The sequence below is a fragment of the Podarcis melisellensis genome, assembly GCF_964234715.1.
Source record: "Podarcis melisellensis genome assembly, chromosome: 16".
In the NCBI taxonomy this organism is placed as follows: domain Eukaryota; kingdom Metazoa; phylum Chordata; class Lepidosauria; order Squamata; family Lacertidae; genus Podarcis; species Podarcis melisellensis.
In genome coordinates this window covers 38,408,563-38,424,518 of record NC_138533.1, presented here as the reverse complement: position 1 = coordinate 38,424,518, position 15,956 = coordinate 38,408,563, and the positions used below count along the sequence as shown (strand labels likewise).

Here is a 15,956-nt window from a genome sequence, read left to right as displayed (position 1 = left end):
AGAGGCATTTGAAAAGTTTGCACATGTTTACAAGGATGCACTTTCTCTTTGATTCCCTCTGTGTAGTTAGAAGATCATATGTTGCAGATGGAGCAGGTGAAGAGAGAACTGGAATCTAAGAAAGAGGAATTGGCTCAGCTTCAGCAGTCTCTCAGCCGTTCCAAGCAGGTATGCAGGCTGGGGTTGTTTGTGGCCTGTGTTGTTTGTGGGGCTGAGGGTTAAAATCTTGCAGTGGTTTCCCCTTCCCACATGATGCTCTACTGAGGAGTCTCTGATGTATCAGCCACTGAGAGGTACCTTTTTTATACAGGGCAGCTCCTTATTGGTTATACCCCATGTTAGCTATACTCAGAGTAGATCCATTGGCGTTAATGGGCATGACTAACTTGGATCCATGAATTTCAGTGGGTCTGCTCTGAGTATGATTTAATTCAAAAGAACTCCATGCATTGTGAGTTAGATTTATGTATAACTTTTTTTTAAAGACACCTTTCAATTTAGAAAACTTTGAAGTCAGCTGACAACTATATTAAATTATATATAGTGTGTTTCTTATATATTGCTTTTGTTTGTTGTTGTTTCCAAGTTCTACTTTAGCTTGTTTGACTGCATGTAACTTTTGTAACTTTGTATGCTGCCTTGAGCATATGTAGGTATAGTCAAGTAGGATTTCAATCCTGAAATAAATCAGATTAAAACAGCATCCACTCGGAATAAAAGCCAGCATTAAAAATAAAATAAAATAGTGGGGGCTCTCATAAAAGAGCAGTGGGAGTATTCCTGTGGGTTGTCTTGCAAAAAGCCATGAGGCATCTGTCTCCACTTTGCTGCCCTGCTGTGCACAATCCTTTGCCTTAGGTGGCTCATCTTGCACTGTCCCAATGTTAAGGGTGCTTTGGTTGTGTCTCCCCTGAGAACCCTCTCCACCAGTGGCATAGCATGGGTTGTCAGCACCTGGGGCAAGGCAAGTAATTTGCGCCCCCTAACCCGTGGATTTTAGCAGGGGGCAGAGAGCTGCGAGTGCGAGCGCGCCCCCCCCAGATGGTGCGCCCGGTGCGGCCGGCCCCCCCTGCACCCCCCATGCTACACTACTGCTCTCCACTACTCTCTAGAGAAGTTCATCTCATGCTTTTGATGTGCCCAGATACTAGACTGTTTATTGCTTATTTGTCAGGGGTTCAGGAGCAGAGACACAGGAGAGGGAACAAATGGAGAGCGAGGAGGAGGAATCCGAGGGGGGAGTAGGCAGTGACAGTGGTCAGAGAGATTCCACGAGTCTCACCAGCGAATCGGAAGACTCACAGAAGGGAGCGCCCATGGCCAGGGCGAGGGGGGTGCCAAAGGGGAAGCCCCAGAAGGAAGGGGCCAGCGGGGACTCCTTGAGCAGCAGCTGGAAATCAGGACCAGCTTCCCCACCAGAGCACAGTAGGGGGGAGGAGTCCCAGGAATCGGGAACAGTGTTCTCGCCACCAGCGAGAGGAGATGAGTCAGGGTTGACCACACCCACATCGGAGAGCGGGGGAACGGTCAGGAGGAAGGTTACCGGCTGGGCGCGCGCGCCAAGTTCTAATGTACAGGCGAGCGGCACAGCAGGTAGCCCGGATGAGGAGCCAGGTCCTAAAGCCCGCCGGAAGGAAGGGCAAGACTCAGGAGGGTCAGCGTCAGAAGAGTCCAGGAAGGAGGAAACCCCAGGGGGCAGAAGGACCCAGCGGAGGAAGGAACAGCGCAGGAGGTGGAGCCGGGCCAGGATCTTAAACTGGTGTGGAAGGGGTAGTGATTCAGAGGGGACTTCGCCGATCTGAAGTCAAGACGTAGGGCTGCACGCTCTGGGGTTTGAAATGGAAACTAAACTTCAATAAAGACTTTTGTACATTAATTCAACTGGGCGTTGGTCCTCTGTGAGCTGGGACCTGGAGGCAGTCCTGACATTATTGTTTTTTCATTTTATTCACAGCATTTATATGCAGCACTTTAGTTGCAAAGGCTCATGGAGCAGCTTGGAAATCATTAGAAATAACACAAGCTTACAATCTAAAAAGCCATGATGTAAAAAGGAAAAGGGGTGGGGATGGAAGAGGAACTCAAACTGGTGTTTGTTTGGAGCACCAAATTGTTGGAAGGCTGTGATAATAACCAGCTGGGATTAAAACAGCCCATTTTTCTTGTCCCAAATTCACCAAAAGTTGAGGTTTGTAACTCAAATCCTTCACCTGTTAAGCCTCTTGGTCATGTGGTTTAGGTGGAGGAAACTCCTCTTAAGCCTTCCCACCCAAGTCATTGAAGAGGGCAATGAGCATGTGAAAAACCGCATTAGCAGGGGGAGGTGATTGAGAGGGTGGGGCCAAGCTGAAGCGGGAGAGCTGGGCAATGAAGCTGTGAGCCAGCAGGTCGCTTGTCCTCCATGCAGGCCGGTTCAGACCTCAACACCCAACTGGAAGCCCTCCAGGCCGAGAAGGAGACACTGAGGAAAGTGGTCAGTGAGAAGGACTGTGAGCTCATCTCGACAAAGGGCCTGATCCAAGAAAAGGAGCTGCTCTTGAGCCAGGAAGCAGAGAAGAGAGTAAAGGAAGTTCAGGAGCTGCAAGGGAAGCTCTTGGAAAAGGTACTCAAGGGAGAAACGAAGTCTTGGCAGCAGAGGCTGGTCCATTGGGTGTGTGGGACGCTGCCCTGACAGCTCGCTCTGTGCTTTGTCAGATCTCTCCTGCCTGCTATCAGCTTCCTCCTCCCCAGAATACACTTTTTTCTAGTATTTCTGAAACATGTCATTGACACAATAATAGTGCATTAGTGGTGAATTTATACCGGACCATCCACACTTCATTCCGCTTTATTAGCCATTCTGCGATGCTTCCCCAGTGCTCCTGCATTACTGTTGTTTTGAGGGGCGCTCCTGCAAAAGTCAGGCAAAAGGACCCCTAGAACATTTGTGGCATGAAAAGTTACAGGAATTTCTGCAGAAGGTTACAGGGCATGCACTGATTGGAAATGAAGCAGGATGTTTGCCCTGAAACTTTTGTAGGTGTGAACAGTATTGAAAATGGGGTTATGTATAACCACCCTTATATTGTATATTATATTCATGAGCACAAACCATCATGAATGCACGACAAGGATGTCTGGAAGGGCCCCTTCCTCCCAGTACCGCCATTACAAGAGTCCATATGAGAACAGGGGCAACACTAGAATGCGTTGGCTCTGCCCTTCATTGGCTGTGGCTCCGCCTGCCATCAGCTTCCTTGTCAGTCCCCAAAAGGCACTGGGCACAACTGAGCCTTGGAAAGCTTTTGTCTGGTTAGGGAAGGCAAGGGAAACAGCGGGCTGAGCAATGGAGAGAGGGAGCCAGTTAGCAGCACTGTAGGCCTCCCCTTTGCCCAGTCTGGATCATGACAGAGCAGTGAGTATGTGGGTCCCGGGAGGGCACTGTTAACTTAAACACTTTGGGCCAATCGCACAGAAAGGTCAGGAGCAGAACCTGCAGCAGAAACTCCTGGAGGAGCAGTTCAGCATCCTGCAAGGGACAGTGAAGGAGGCTGAGAGCATCATTCAGGACGCCGTTGCCAAGCTGGACGATCCTTTGCACATCCGATGCACCAGTTCACCAGGTAGGTCTAAAGATCCAAGGGCATGGATGAGTCTGACAGTAGCTTGGCTTTGTTTTGTTTTTCTTAACCTATTTTTTAAGAAGAGCAAGTTCCTGTCCCTTGTAACAGCCCAGGAATCCTTGAGTAAACCTCTCAAGCAAGCCTGGCATCATTCAGAATCCTGAGGCAGTGGCCAAGGCCCTCCCAGAGATGCCTCAAATCCAGCCCCCACCCCATGCTCCAATTAGCAACCAGGCCTGAGAGAGCTGCCTTTTCAATGTCCTACAATGTCCCAAGTGATGCTGTATTGAGGTCATTGTGAGACATTTAAATGGCAGCTGCCCCAGACCTGGTTGCCTGCCTGTCTTGGAGCACTGCCGCTGCCAAGGAATCCCGCCAGGGCTGAGCCCCACAACCCCTTCCAGGCATGTAAGAGGGAGCCTGCCAGAGGAAACCGGGCAGCTGAGGCTCCTTCAGTCTGGAGCTGGCTCTGCTTCTAAGGCACAAAAGGCACCTGCACGAGAGTCCATTTGATCTTGTTTTCTCATAGGCCTCCTTCTCTGCCCTTGCTTTTCTCTCTGCAGATTACCTCGTCGGCCGCGCACAAGCAGCACTGGAGTCAGTGAACGCTGTGGAAAGTGGACATGGGCGCTACCTGTCCAACCCGGCAGGTAAACATTGCTGGGTTGCCGCTGCAGTTCTCCTACTTGTGGGGCAGGGTGGGAGTGTAGGGAGTCTGGTGTTGCTGGCAAAGACAGATTGTGCCTCTCCGGCCATCACGAATGTTGTTTCTTCAAATGTTTCTCCCCCCTTCCCCCCGCTGACCCCCTCATCAAAAAAAAAGAAAAGCTACCGTATTTTTCACTCTATAAGACGCACCAGACCACAAGATGCACCTACTTTTTGGAGGAGGAAAACAAGAAAAAAATATATTCTGAATCTCAGAAGCCAGAACAGCAAGAGGGATCGCTTCGCAGTGAAAGGAGCAATCCCTCTTGCTGTTCTGGCTTCTGGGATAGCTGCGCAGCCTGCATTCGCTCCATAAAGCTTGCACACATTTCCCCTTACTTTTTGGGAGGGAAAAAGTGAGTCTTATAGAGCAAAAAATACAGTAAATGCCTGGTGACTACATGGAACATTTCATCAAGTGGTAAAGCTTGAGGTTGATTTTAATCCTTGCACTTTTATCTATGTTCTAAGCAGGAAGCCTGGGGGGGGGGGGGTTAGGTCTGTGGGATGGGTTTGGATGGAGTCAATAAAAGGTGCAGCTGCAAAGCCCTACTGCTCACAAGTTATCCAGTCTTGGAGGTGTTAAGCCTGTGCCTTCCGTTGCTGGGGAATGCAGGTGGGGAAAGTGCTGTTGTGTGCAGGTCCTTTTTGTGAGCTTCCCAGAGACACCTGGCTGGCCTCTGTGAGAACCAGGTTGCTGGACCTTTGGCCTGAACCAGCCGCTGGGTTCTTCTGATTCTTTTTTCTTCTTTCTTCTCAAATGTTTTGCATTGAATTTTAATAACAACAAACAAGTTACAGAATAAAGAAAGAAAGAAATATTTTTTTAAAAAAAATAAGTTATCACAATTGCCAATAAAGTATAGGAAACAGCTGTGCGATTTGCGGAGTCAAAAATAAAACATATCAAGAGGAAGAGGATGTGTAGTCTACAATTGCAAAGGGTTCCATGGTCTGAACTGTAACAATTACGAATTGTTATTTGAAAACAGATTAAACTACCTTGAACTGTACTAAACCCAGACACTTGCACAGCCCTGTTTAACCTGATATTCCTGAGCTGCTGTATTTGTGTATAAAATGAAGTTGGACCAAATGACAAAGATCTTGAGCACATTGGCCCCTGAACTCTTCTGATGTTCTTATGGGATGGCCACAGTTCAGAGCTACAGTGGGGTTAGAAGGGAGAAGAACTGGGGGAAGAGCAGGACTGAAGTTAATCTATGTTTAACCTGGAGAAGAATTCAGGGTCTCTGCTCCTTGTGGTGCTTTGCTGAATGCTGCCACTCTGGGCTTATCTCAAATGAGACGGGTTATCCCTGTGATCCGCTTCTGGATTTCCATCCTGCTATTTCTCTTCGTTTCTTAGATGTCACTGGATTGGTTGGTGCTCTGGCCCAATTTGCCCACCTGACTGCAGACACCATTGTGAATGGCAGTGCCACTTCCCACCTGGCGCCCACAGATCATGCAGACAGTGAGTAAATTTGCAAAGGTTCTTTTCCCCCACCCCTGAAGTCAGAAGTGATGCAACTCTTTTCACATAATTTTCCTGAATGTGAAACCTGGCTTTTAGAAATGGTTGGAACCCAGTGTGTAAGGACCAGGAGACTTAAAGCGCCTCTTTGCTTTCTGGTTTTTTTCTTCTTCAATCCATTCATGCATCCTCTAAACAGGGGAGGGGCAACTTTTGCCTGGCTGGAATGTGCCCTTGATCTCTAAGAATGCCTCTTGCATACCTGGATGGGAGGATAGAGAGGAAGAGAGGCATGAATGTGTAGAAACAAGCCTACCATACAAAGGAAAAACCCACATTTGTTCCTTTGCCCACTTTTGCCTACTGCTGGCATGTGGCCCCTGGAAACAGAGGAGGTGTGTTTACTGTGTGCAAATTTGAGCATGTTCATTGGTCTCTAAACTCATAAATTTAGCACTGAAGGCTTCTGTAATTGGGTGATAATCCTAGAACTTACTATGGGGATAAGGAGACACAAGCATGGTCATGTGCAAGAATAACATCCATGTTTCTGAGGGATTCCCTTAAAAAAATGTGTGTAATGAACTCTGCTCTTCCTTGGGGCTTGCAGTGGGCTCTTATCCAGATTACAGATCAGGCCAACATCCTCATAGCTCCCACAATCCTGCAATATCTGTTATTCCCAAAGCCTGAGCCTCAGGACTTCCACATATTTGTTCTGAAATGCTTCTCCTGTAGCTCCTCCAATGAAAGCTAAAAAATGGGCTTATTCCTGAGCTTCCCACAGTCTTGCTAGTTTCCCTTGTATGTGTGTAGTTTTTATTTTATTTTCTTCTTCTTGCCAGAATTGACTGAAACCTGCAGGGACTGTGGGAAGCAGAGTCTGGACTATCTGAGCAAGCTGAAAGACAAGCAATCTCTCCGACAAGCAGATCTGGCAGACGTGAGGAAGAGGCTGCAGGGACTTCTTCAGCTGGGACAGGTAAACAGAGTTGAGGAATAGAGCGGGGAAATCCATTGGGGAACACGGTAATCTCACAATTTATGCTTATTAGTGTACTTCTACACTTCCCTAACTTGGCCATGGCAGTGAGGAGGCAAAACATAGAATTGTAGAGTTGGATGGTCCAAGGAATCATCTAGTCCAAGCCCCTGAAATGCAAGAATCACAAGTAAAGAGTCGCTGACAGATGGCCATCTAACCTCTCTTTAAAACCTGCAGTGAAGGAGAGCACACCACCTTCCAAGGGAGTCCATTCCACTGTTGAGTGACTCGCTGTCTAGAACTTATTCCTAATATTTAGTTAGAACCTCCTTCCTTATAATTTGTATCCGTTGACTAATGGTTTCTTTCAGTAAAAGAGCAGCTAGCTGTGTAATGCTGGGGTGGGGAAACTTCAGCGCTCCATATGTTGTTCAGCTACATTGTCCTTGGCCATAGGCCATGCTGGCTGGGCAAGGGGGACTTGGAATCCCAAAAAACTTGAATGGAGGACTGCAGGTTCTTAACACTTCAAAGTGTTGCTGTTGACCTTTGAAGCCCTACATGGCTTCGGCCCTGTATGGCTGAAGGAGCGTCTCCATCCCCATCGTTCAGCCCGGACAATGAGGTCCAGCACTGAGGGCCTTCTGGCAGTTCCCTCACTGTGAGATGTGAAGTTACAGGGAACCTTCTTAGCAGTAGTGCCCTTCCTGTGGAAGGCCCTCCCAGCAGATGTTAAAGAGTTAAGCAACTATCTAATTTTTCATAGATATCTGAAGGCAGCCTTGTTTCAGGAAGCTTTTAATGTTTGTTGCAGTAGTAGTAGTTGTTGTTTGCTGTATTTTTGTTGGAAGCCTCCCAGAGTGGCTGGGGAAATCCAGTCAGTTGGGCAGGGTATACAAAATTTCTTCTTCTTCTTTTCCATTTGAGCCAAGTGTCCCCTTTAAGGACTCTCTTTCTCTTTTGACCAGGAATTGAGGCCCAAAAGCTTAGACATCCGGCAAGAAGAACTTGGCGACATGGTTGACAAAGAGATGGCCTCCACCTCTGCTGCAATCGAAGACGCGGTCAGGAGGATAGAGGTGAGATGAACCTGTTTGTTTGGTTGGTTGTTTTATTAATAGTCAACCTTTTAGGGAAGGCAGTGTGCAACTAAAGCATATCCACTTGAAATACATTTGAGTGGAAAAAACCCCAGAATAGTAAGCAACTACCAAGATTCAAGAATCGGGGGCATAAAAACAATAAAGTAAGGCAGACTGAACAAATAAGTCTTCAAGACATGTTTGAAGGCCTTTTGTCATTCTGAAGGGAGTTCCGCTGCACCAAGAAGACCCTGTCCTTTCTCCCACCACCCTAATTGACAGCACTTGTGGCCAGTTAAGTTAGAGCCTCTGTAGTTGAACTCGGAGCTTTTTTTTCAGATGGAACTCAGTTCGGAACCTCTTTTTCTAGAAAAATAGCATTGGTTAAACTTAATAAAATGGGCAGGTGTCATAAGGGTGGAGAAGTACTTGAGTGGCAAAAGGAGAGTACAACTCTGCTCAATACACAACTGCTTGACTTGTTGTTTGTGATATTTTTAGAATGCAGTAAACTGCTTAGCAATTTTCTTTGACGTGTCAGGCAGTATATAATTTACCTAAATGAAACAAATAAATATAAATTACCCAGATAAATGATTAATAGGTGGACTTAGCTGCCACAAGATGTAGTGGTTGGTTGGTGGCTTTAAAAGGCGATTGGATATGTTTGTGAAGAAAGAAGCAGGTCAGTGGCAATTAGTCCCAATAGCTAAATAGAGGGCAGTGGGGGGGCAGCATCATTGTCCTGCTTAACAGCTTCTTTGAAGCATCTTGCTGGCTGCTATAAAGACCAGGAGGACCTTTGTCAATTAGACCCTAACTACAGGCCTGTGGTGATGCCCGACTGAATGAAGCTCTGTTTGATTTTTCTGCAGGAAATGATGAATCAGGCCAGAATAGAGAGTTCTGGTGTGAAATTAGAAGTAAATGAAAGGTGAGTCTGCAGGATCAAAGATCCACAAGGATGTAATTTATACTTGGGCTACATTTCTTTTTCATTTGCAACACTTCTAGCTAAAAAAGAATTTATGATAACACAGATAGGAAAGACTTTTGCCAGGGACCTGGAGAGAGCACACTTGGAATACCACTTGGAGATTTTGAAAAAATTAAGTGTCGTAGTAATGATGATGAGTTATGGCCATCTTGCCTCAGAAACAATATTGTAGGCCTGGAAGACTATGATGGGCCTTTGGCCTGACCCTGCAGGACTGTTCTTACATTCTTATCTGCTACCTGTATTTCTTTATTCAAAGAGTTTTCAATACAATCACATTTCAAATCACTTTTCAGCCATGAAGCTCACCCTGAAGGTATATATGGAAGGTATATTTGGGAAAGTAGTTATCTCTCTTGATCTAAGCTGCTAAGCTTGCAGGGTTGTTGTGAGGATAAAAAGCAACAATCCACTGTTTGATGCCTTGAGCATGTGGATTTGCATAATATTGTTGGCACAGACTGAACCCCCAGCACTCAGCGTTTGAACTGAAGCATGAGTCTTCCTGTTTGTTTTGCTACTGAATAACCTCTTGCTGTGCTGTAGAGGTGATTCCTTTTTACTGAAGGGTCTCTTTTCCCATGGTTCAGCTCGCCTGGCTTTTGTTTTGTTTGTGTGCAATAAGTGTAGTGTAGTTCCAGAGAACTGAAGAGGCTTTGCCACAGATAACTAAGGAAGAGAGACGCTGTTAGTGTGCATGATTATTTTCCCCTTCAATATGTTCTTGGGTCCTGTTGCTGTGTTCTGTCACTAGATGGTAAAGGGACGCAGGTGGCACTGTGGTCTAAACCACTGAGCCTCATGGACTTATCGATTGTAAGGTCAGCAGTTCGAATCCACGTGATGGGGTGAACTCCCATTTCTCTGTTCCAGCTTCTGCCAACCTAGCAGTTCGAAAACACCCCAGTGCAAGTAGATTAATGTGGTGGGAAGATAAACAGTGTTTCCGTGCACTCTGGCACTCCTCACAGTCTTCTGTGCACCAGAAGAGATTTAGTCCTGCTGGCCACATGACCCAGAAAGCTGTCTGTGGACAAATGCCGGCTTCCTCAGCCTGAAGCGAGATGATCGGTGATTTTGACTGGACTTAGCCACCCAGGGGTTCTTTACCGTTACCTTTACCTAGTAGATGGTGCTGCAGTGCTGGCTGTTTACCTCTTTTTAGATCATAACACAAACAGCATTGCAGTGATCCCTGGTGAAAGAATTGAAGCAATTCACCAACAAAGAGAAGAGTGAAATAACCACCCCCCTGCTTTTTCGTTTACTGTGCACCCTCAGAGAATCAATTTCAAGGTTCCTTGGGAGAAACAAGAAAAAGTGGTTTTTAACTGTTTTCCCTTGGTAGTGTAGATGCAAACAACAATAGAATCATCATTATTTAAAATGTTATTTCCAAATTTTAGGGTTTAGTCAATCCTTTGATAGAGTTAAGCATCTTCTTTTTTGTTTCCCACAGAATCTTGAACTCTTGCACAGACTTGATGAAGGTGAGTGCCTTTCTAATTTATTAAAGCCCCACCCAGCTAAGTACTTGAAAAACCCAGCTGTTACCAGATGGCTGGACCTCGGGAGGGTGTTCAACACTGCATGGTTAGCAAGATCTCTAGATATTCAGCATGACCTTTTATTTCAGGTTAGCATTGCCACTAAGGGAAGTTTCAGAAGTATTGTACTGTGTCTGGAGGGGAGGGTCTCTTTTGTTGTACTGGAATCCCTAAAGCCGTAGGGAATTCCTTCTATTAAACAGAGTGGTTTGTTGTTTTTGTCTCTTTCAGGCAATCAGGCTTCTTGTGATGACATCTACACATTTACAGAAGGAGATAGTAGAAAGTGGAAGGGTGAGGCTGTTCTTTTTGGACCTTATGTTCTTCCTTTGCATGAAAAGTATGGGGGGCACTGAACATCTGGCAGGGAGGAGCCTGGAAATGTGGGCTGCACTAGCGCCTTGTGTCACAGCATTACTTAAGATTGAAGACTCCCAAGTAATGATTTTGTCTGTTTTCTCGTGGCCTCTATGAAGCATTTAAAGCTATATCAAATGCTATTCAGATAATGCCTCTTCCTTCTCTACAAGAGAACCTGTGTTTATTGCATTCCCAACCATTGGCTATGCTGGCTGGGTCTGATTGGAATCTAGCACGCCCTGGAGGTCCAGAAGATCCCCATCCATGCTCGAGAGCATCCGTCCCTAGTATAAGGCGGCTTTGTTTACCCATTTGTGTCCTTTCAGTAAGCACACCTGCCACCCCAGTCTTTGAAGAAGCTACCAGAGGGTGTGTTTTCCAGGCAGAGTTGCATCATCTTTTCCATTTTGAAGCATGTTTTGCTTACCAAATAAAGCTCAGCCTTACTGTGAAAGCTAAGTGTCCTATCTCTTGTGGAACACTAGGGGGCAGCAACACCGCAGGAGTTTTATGCCAAGAACTCTCGTTGGACGGAGGGACTCATCTCTGCTTCTAAAGCCGTGGGATGGGGAGCAACACAGCTTGTGTAGGTATCTCAATTGCTTGGGCTTCCTTTTCCAAGCCACTTGCTTTGTGGATTGAAACACAAGGGAATGGCTTCACTAATCCTGTGTCTTTTTGCTCCCCACTTCAGAGAGTCTGCGGACAAAGTTGTCCTACACACAGGCAAATATGAGGAACTGATTGTCTGTTCGCACGAAATCGCAGCCAGCACAGCTCAGCTTGTAGCTGCCTCCAAGGTAATCATCCCAGAAGGAAAAATAAGTCTGCACGCTTCTCTAACTGTGCAGAACTGGGTGCATTTCACATGCCTACAGCCCCATCTCAGAAGCAGCATGCTTTGCATTGGGCTGAGAATTCTGGATAACCCTTTTTGCTCTTAGGACTGTACCTAAAACTTCCAATCAAATCTCAAATGAGAAAAGGAGAGTAGAGTGAGGGTTCTGTTGCCAAAGTAGGCTCTAGTGTGCCCAGAGCCCCTTGCAGAAGCAACTTCCTACATAAGTAAAGGTAAAGGGACCCCTGACCATTAAGGCCAGTCGCAGATGACTCTGGGGTTGCGGCACCCGCTTTACAGGCTGAGGAAGCCAGCATTTGTCTGCAGACAGCTTCCGGGTCATGTGGCTAGCATGACTAAGCCGCTGCTGGCAAACCAGAGCAGTGCACAGAAACACGGTTTACCTTCCTGCCGGAGTGGTACCTATTTATCTACTTTCGAAATGCTAGGTTGGCAGGAGCAGGGACTGAGCAATGGGAGCTCACCCCGTTGCGGGGATTCGAACTGCCGACCTTCCGATCGGCAAGCCCTAGGCTTTGTGGTTTAGACCACATGCTCAGGTACAAATATGCTTAATGGCTATAACTCATAAGAACACCGCAAGACCCCTGCTGGATTAGGCCAATGGCCCATCTAATGTCGCATCCTGTTCTCACGCCAACCAGATGCCTGTGGGAAGCCTGCAAGCTTCCCCACCTGTGGTTCCCTCAGGGGACCATTTTCCTCTGCTACCAGCTTCATTTGAAGCTTTTTGCATTTCCTGGGTTCGTTCTCAAGGCCCCAAACCTGAACCCAGAAAAAAGCACACTGCCAATCCTCTTTTTTCGCCTCTCTACTTTTGCAAAGTGGCTGCAGTTATCAGAGGTTGGCTCTGGGGGAAAGATGAAGGTGTAAGCTACCAAAGGAGAGTTCTCTCCCCCACCCTCACTCCTCATTGGTTTCCACAAATTCACAGAGGAGGTTGAGGCTATCAGTGCTGATAACCATAAGGGATATGTACTACCTCCAATATCTGAGGTGGGTGCTAGGAATTGCAGCTGGGGAGAGTTGCTGTACTTGGGTCCTGTTGTGGACTAAATGGGCCTTTGGTCTGATCCAGCAAGACTCTTTTTATGTCTGTGGAATGGCACGCTCCTTCCCTACCTCTCTGGTGGTGCTCAGCTGAATGCCTCCACTTTGAGGAGTGCCTTTGCTCACTTCTCTTGAAGGATTTCCATCCAGGATGTGGGACTAGATGGCCCTTTGCTCTGATGCAGCAGGACAAGACTTATGTCCTTAACCTGCAGACTAGGAAATAAAACAGCAGAGATTCTTCAGCATCCTAAGCTCTGCCTCCAAGTGCTTTACTGTAACAAGTATCTACACAGCCCTGGTTCTGAAATGAACTGGCCTCAAGCTGCTGCTCCTGCTCAAAGCTTTAGGTTGGACTAGCAGACCTTTTTTGCTTGTGTTTTCTCTACACCTGGCAAAAGATTTGAAAGAAGCAATATTCTTGATGTTGGCAGGTGAAAGCCGAGAAGCACAGCAGAAACCTAGGAAAGCTCCAGGAATGCTCGCGCACGGTCAATGAAATGGCTGCCAATGTCGTGGCTTCCACAAAGTCAGGCCAAGAGCAGGTTGAAGACAAAGGTGAGCTACTGGGGTCAGGGCATGGCAGTGGAGCTGGGCATGGAGGTGGTGGGAAACGCAGCGTGAAATGGCAGACTTGCGTTCTTGAAAATGCTTTTTTAAAGGCTTTCTGGTGCTTGCAAAATTATGAGAAGGAAAGTGTGACATGAGGAGAACAGGGCTAATATGAAAGGCCGACAGAGTATTACTGTATTGTTTATTACTCTTATCCATACTCAGGATGGTGTACACGCTGCTCCTCATTTATCCACACAACAACTCTGTGGGGTAGGTTGGGCTGAGCAACTGACTATCCTGGACCCATTCAGGCCGCAGTCTTAAAATGCAGTTACCAGGAAGTAAGGCACCATTGAGACTCACTTCTGAGGAAATAGTGGCAAGGAAGCACAAGTGGGGAGGGGGCTGTTGCTTTCAGGTTCTGCCTGCAGGCTTCCTATAGGTATCTGGATGATCTCTGTAAGAGGAGGGTCTCTCTGGAGTGAGACCAGTGCTTTAATCACTGAACTGGACTGACTCCACGGGCACTTAATAGGGACTTTGTTTTTTATTACGTTATGTTACACAGCACACTGTGTGATAAACTGTGGAATTTGCTTCCACAAAATGTGGTGTAGGCCACCAACCCAGGTAGCTTTGAAAGGGGATTAGGCAGTTCCATAAAGGAGGCGGCTATCCATAAAGACTAGTCATGCTGGCTCTATGGAGCTGGCCTTGTGCCTCTGAGTTCCTGGGGAACACAGGTGGGGGAGGGTGACTGCACTCCTGTCCTGCTTGTGGGCTTCCCCTCTAGAGGCATCTGGCTAGCCTCTGGTCTGGCCCATCTTGTCTTCTGTGGTTCTCAAAAAGAAACTACTAAGCTGTTCATGAGATAGGAGTTATTTTGCATATAAAAAAACCCCTGCCTAGCCATTTTATAGCTGTGAAGTTTTATGCTTGGTGCCATGTGCAACTTCCAGGGAGATGGAGGCAGAACTTCATTGAACTGCCTCGTGTATCGGACCAGATGTGTTGGGGGCAAATATGTTCTATTGAACAGCAAGAGGCTTTTCTAAAATGTGCAATCACAGAAGGCTTTCCCCAAATGCTGTTATTGCTCAAAATGGTGAAGGTTTCCAGTCTTTCCTGCTACATACTAAGTTGCTCAGCACTCCTACTGAAGCAAGAACACACTGGGTGAGGGGCTGGGTTTAGGGTAGCAGAAAGTGGCAACTTTTCAGTTTTAAAAAATGCCCCCTACCTCCCTGCTGAAAACATATGTAGTTTCTAAAACAAACTTGCTTTTCTCTTCCTTTCAGAGACCATGGACTTCTCTGGAATGTCCTTAATCAAACTTAAGATGGAGGAAATGGAGACACAGGTGCTCTTTGGGTTCTTTGGAAAAACAGGGGAAGTGTTGAGAAGATTCCTGGGGAAGTATAAAATAGAAGCTGGGTTAATAGTTCCCAAAGTGGCTCTCACACAAGAGCCAACTGCCCCTTGAGCATCTGAGGGATGAGATGTCGTCAATGGGACGTCTTTAAATAGGCCATGCAGACTGGGGTTTCATACTGGTGTTATGTAAGCCATGATTTGTTTGCTGAAGAGTGAGTTGAAAGCAAGCCTTAATAAGAATGGGCAGCTGCTGCCTCCTCCCTCCGTATTTAAGGCTACAGAGGTTGAGCTTGACTCTCCTTGCCCAGTAGCCGGATCTGTCCATCTACTCTAAACCTTACCTTTTCCCACAACAGTGGCTTGATTTCAGCATGTCAGTTACAGCTGGCAGAGCTTGGAGACACAACTAGCCTTTCAGATGCTGGTGTCCTCCAGCTGTTTTGCACTACAACTCCCATCAGCCCCAACCAGCATGGCTGGGGGTGATGAGAGTTTCGCATGGGCCAAACCAGTTGAACAAGCTGAGCAGGAGGTGGACTCTGAATGTTTTAGTAACACATAACAGCCAAGGGGATACTACAGTTTGAATATCACAGGGCAGACAACAGAGCATGGAGAAGCAGGGGTAAATGAGAATAGTGTGTCTTCGTTCAGCTACACATACCATATTTTTCCGTGTGTAAGACTAATTTCCCCCCCTAAAAAATAATGTCAAAAATAAGGGGCGTCTTATACATGGGGGCATCCTATAGATGGAAAAATACAGTACTTGGTCCCCAGATCCTATTCTCCAAACCTATTCCCCAGACCCTATTCCAAGTTGTGCCACGGAAGACAAGGCAGTTGAGAAAATGAGGTGTGGGGCACGTGTGGGGCTGTGTGGATGCAATTCCAGGCATAAGGAGGAGAAAAGGCAGCAGTGGGAGACCTTTTGGCCACCTGGGAGTAGAGAGGCCAAGTTAGAAATATTCCCGCACTCTGGTCCATGGGAGTAGATCTATGGATAACATGTGACCTTAGCAACAGTGACTTATGTTCAACAGCAGCATAAGAAGTGGGGTGTCTTTGATATTTCTCACTCCCCATAGCTCAACAGAGAATGTTGCTTGTTGCAGGTGAAAGTGCTGGAGTTGGAAAAGACCCTGGAGAATGAGAGGCTTCGTCTTGGTGAGCTGCGAAGGCAGCATTATGCCTTGGCTGGTATTGACTATGAGAGCGCAGAAGGGGGGAAACCAACAGTTGCCCGCAAGCCAGGCAGCTTAAAGAAGCCTCCGGTTGCTCAGAAGCCTGTCCAGTCCCTGAAGCCAGCCTGTGAGGTACAGTATACTTTCAGCCGCAGAACAAACAAGGGGTGTGCGTG

The 15,956-nt window shown here is 46.9% G+C and overlaps 1 protein-coding gene across 3 annotated transcripts in view; it reads left to right on the top strand.

Moving 5' to 3' along the window:
• The window catches only part of HIP1R (huntingtin interacting protein 1 related), a 63,669-nt gene that overhangs the window by 45,565 nt on the left and 2,148 nt on the right, over window positions 1–15,956 (top strand). For all 3 annotated transcript variants that reach the window (XM_081892771.1, XM_081892770.1, XM_081892769.1), the window contains exons 17-31: window positions 67–168; window positions 2,408–2,602; window positions 3,455–3,602; window positions 4,166–4,252; window positions 5,680–5,787; window positions 6,633–6,769; window positions 7,741–7,851; window positions 8,730–8,788; window positions 10,311–10,341; window positions 10,630–10,692; window positions 11,244–11,344; window positions 11,453–11,558; window positions 13,102–13,225; window positions 14,521–14,582; window positions 15,712–15,912. In XM_081892771.1, coding sequence (XP_081748897.1) covers window positions 67–168; window positions 2,408–2,602; window positions 3,455–3,602; window positions 4,166–4,252; window positions 5,680–5,787; window positions 6,633–6,769; window positions 7,741–7,851; window positions 8,730–8,788; window positions 10,311–10,341; window positions 10,630–10,692; window positions 11,244–11,344; window positions 11,453–11,558; window positions 13,102–13,225; window positions 14,521–14,582; window positions 15,712–15,912 — 1,635 coding nt within the window. The remainder of the gene's footprint in view (window positions 1–66; window positions 169–2,407; window positions 2,603–3,454; window positions 3,603–4,165; window positions 4,253–5,679; window positions 5,788–6,632; window positions 6,770–7,740; window positions 7,852–8,729; window positions 8,789–10,310; window positions 10,342–10,629; window positions 10,693–11,243; window positions 11,345–11,452; window positions 11,559–13,101; window positions 13,226–14,520; window positions 14,583–15,711; window positions 15,913–15,956) is intronic.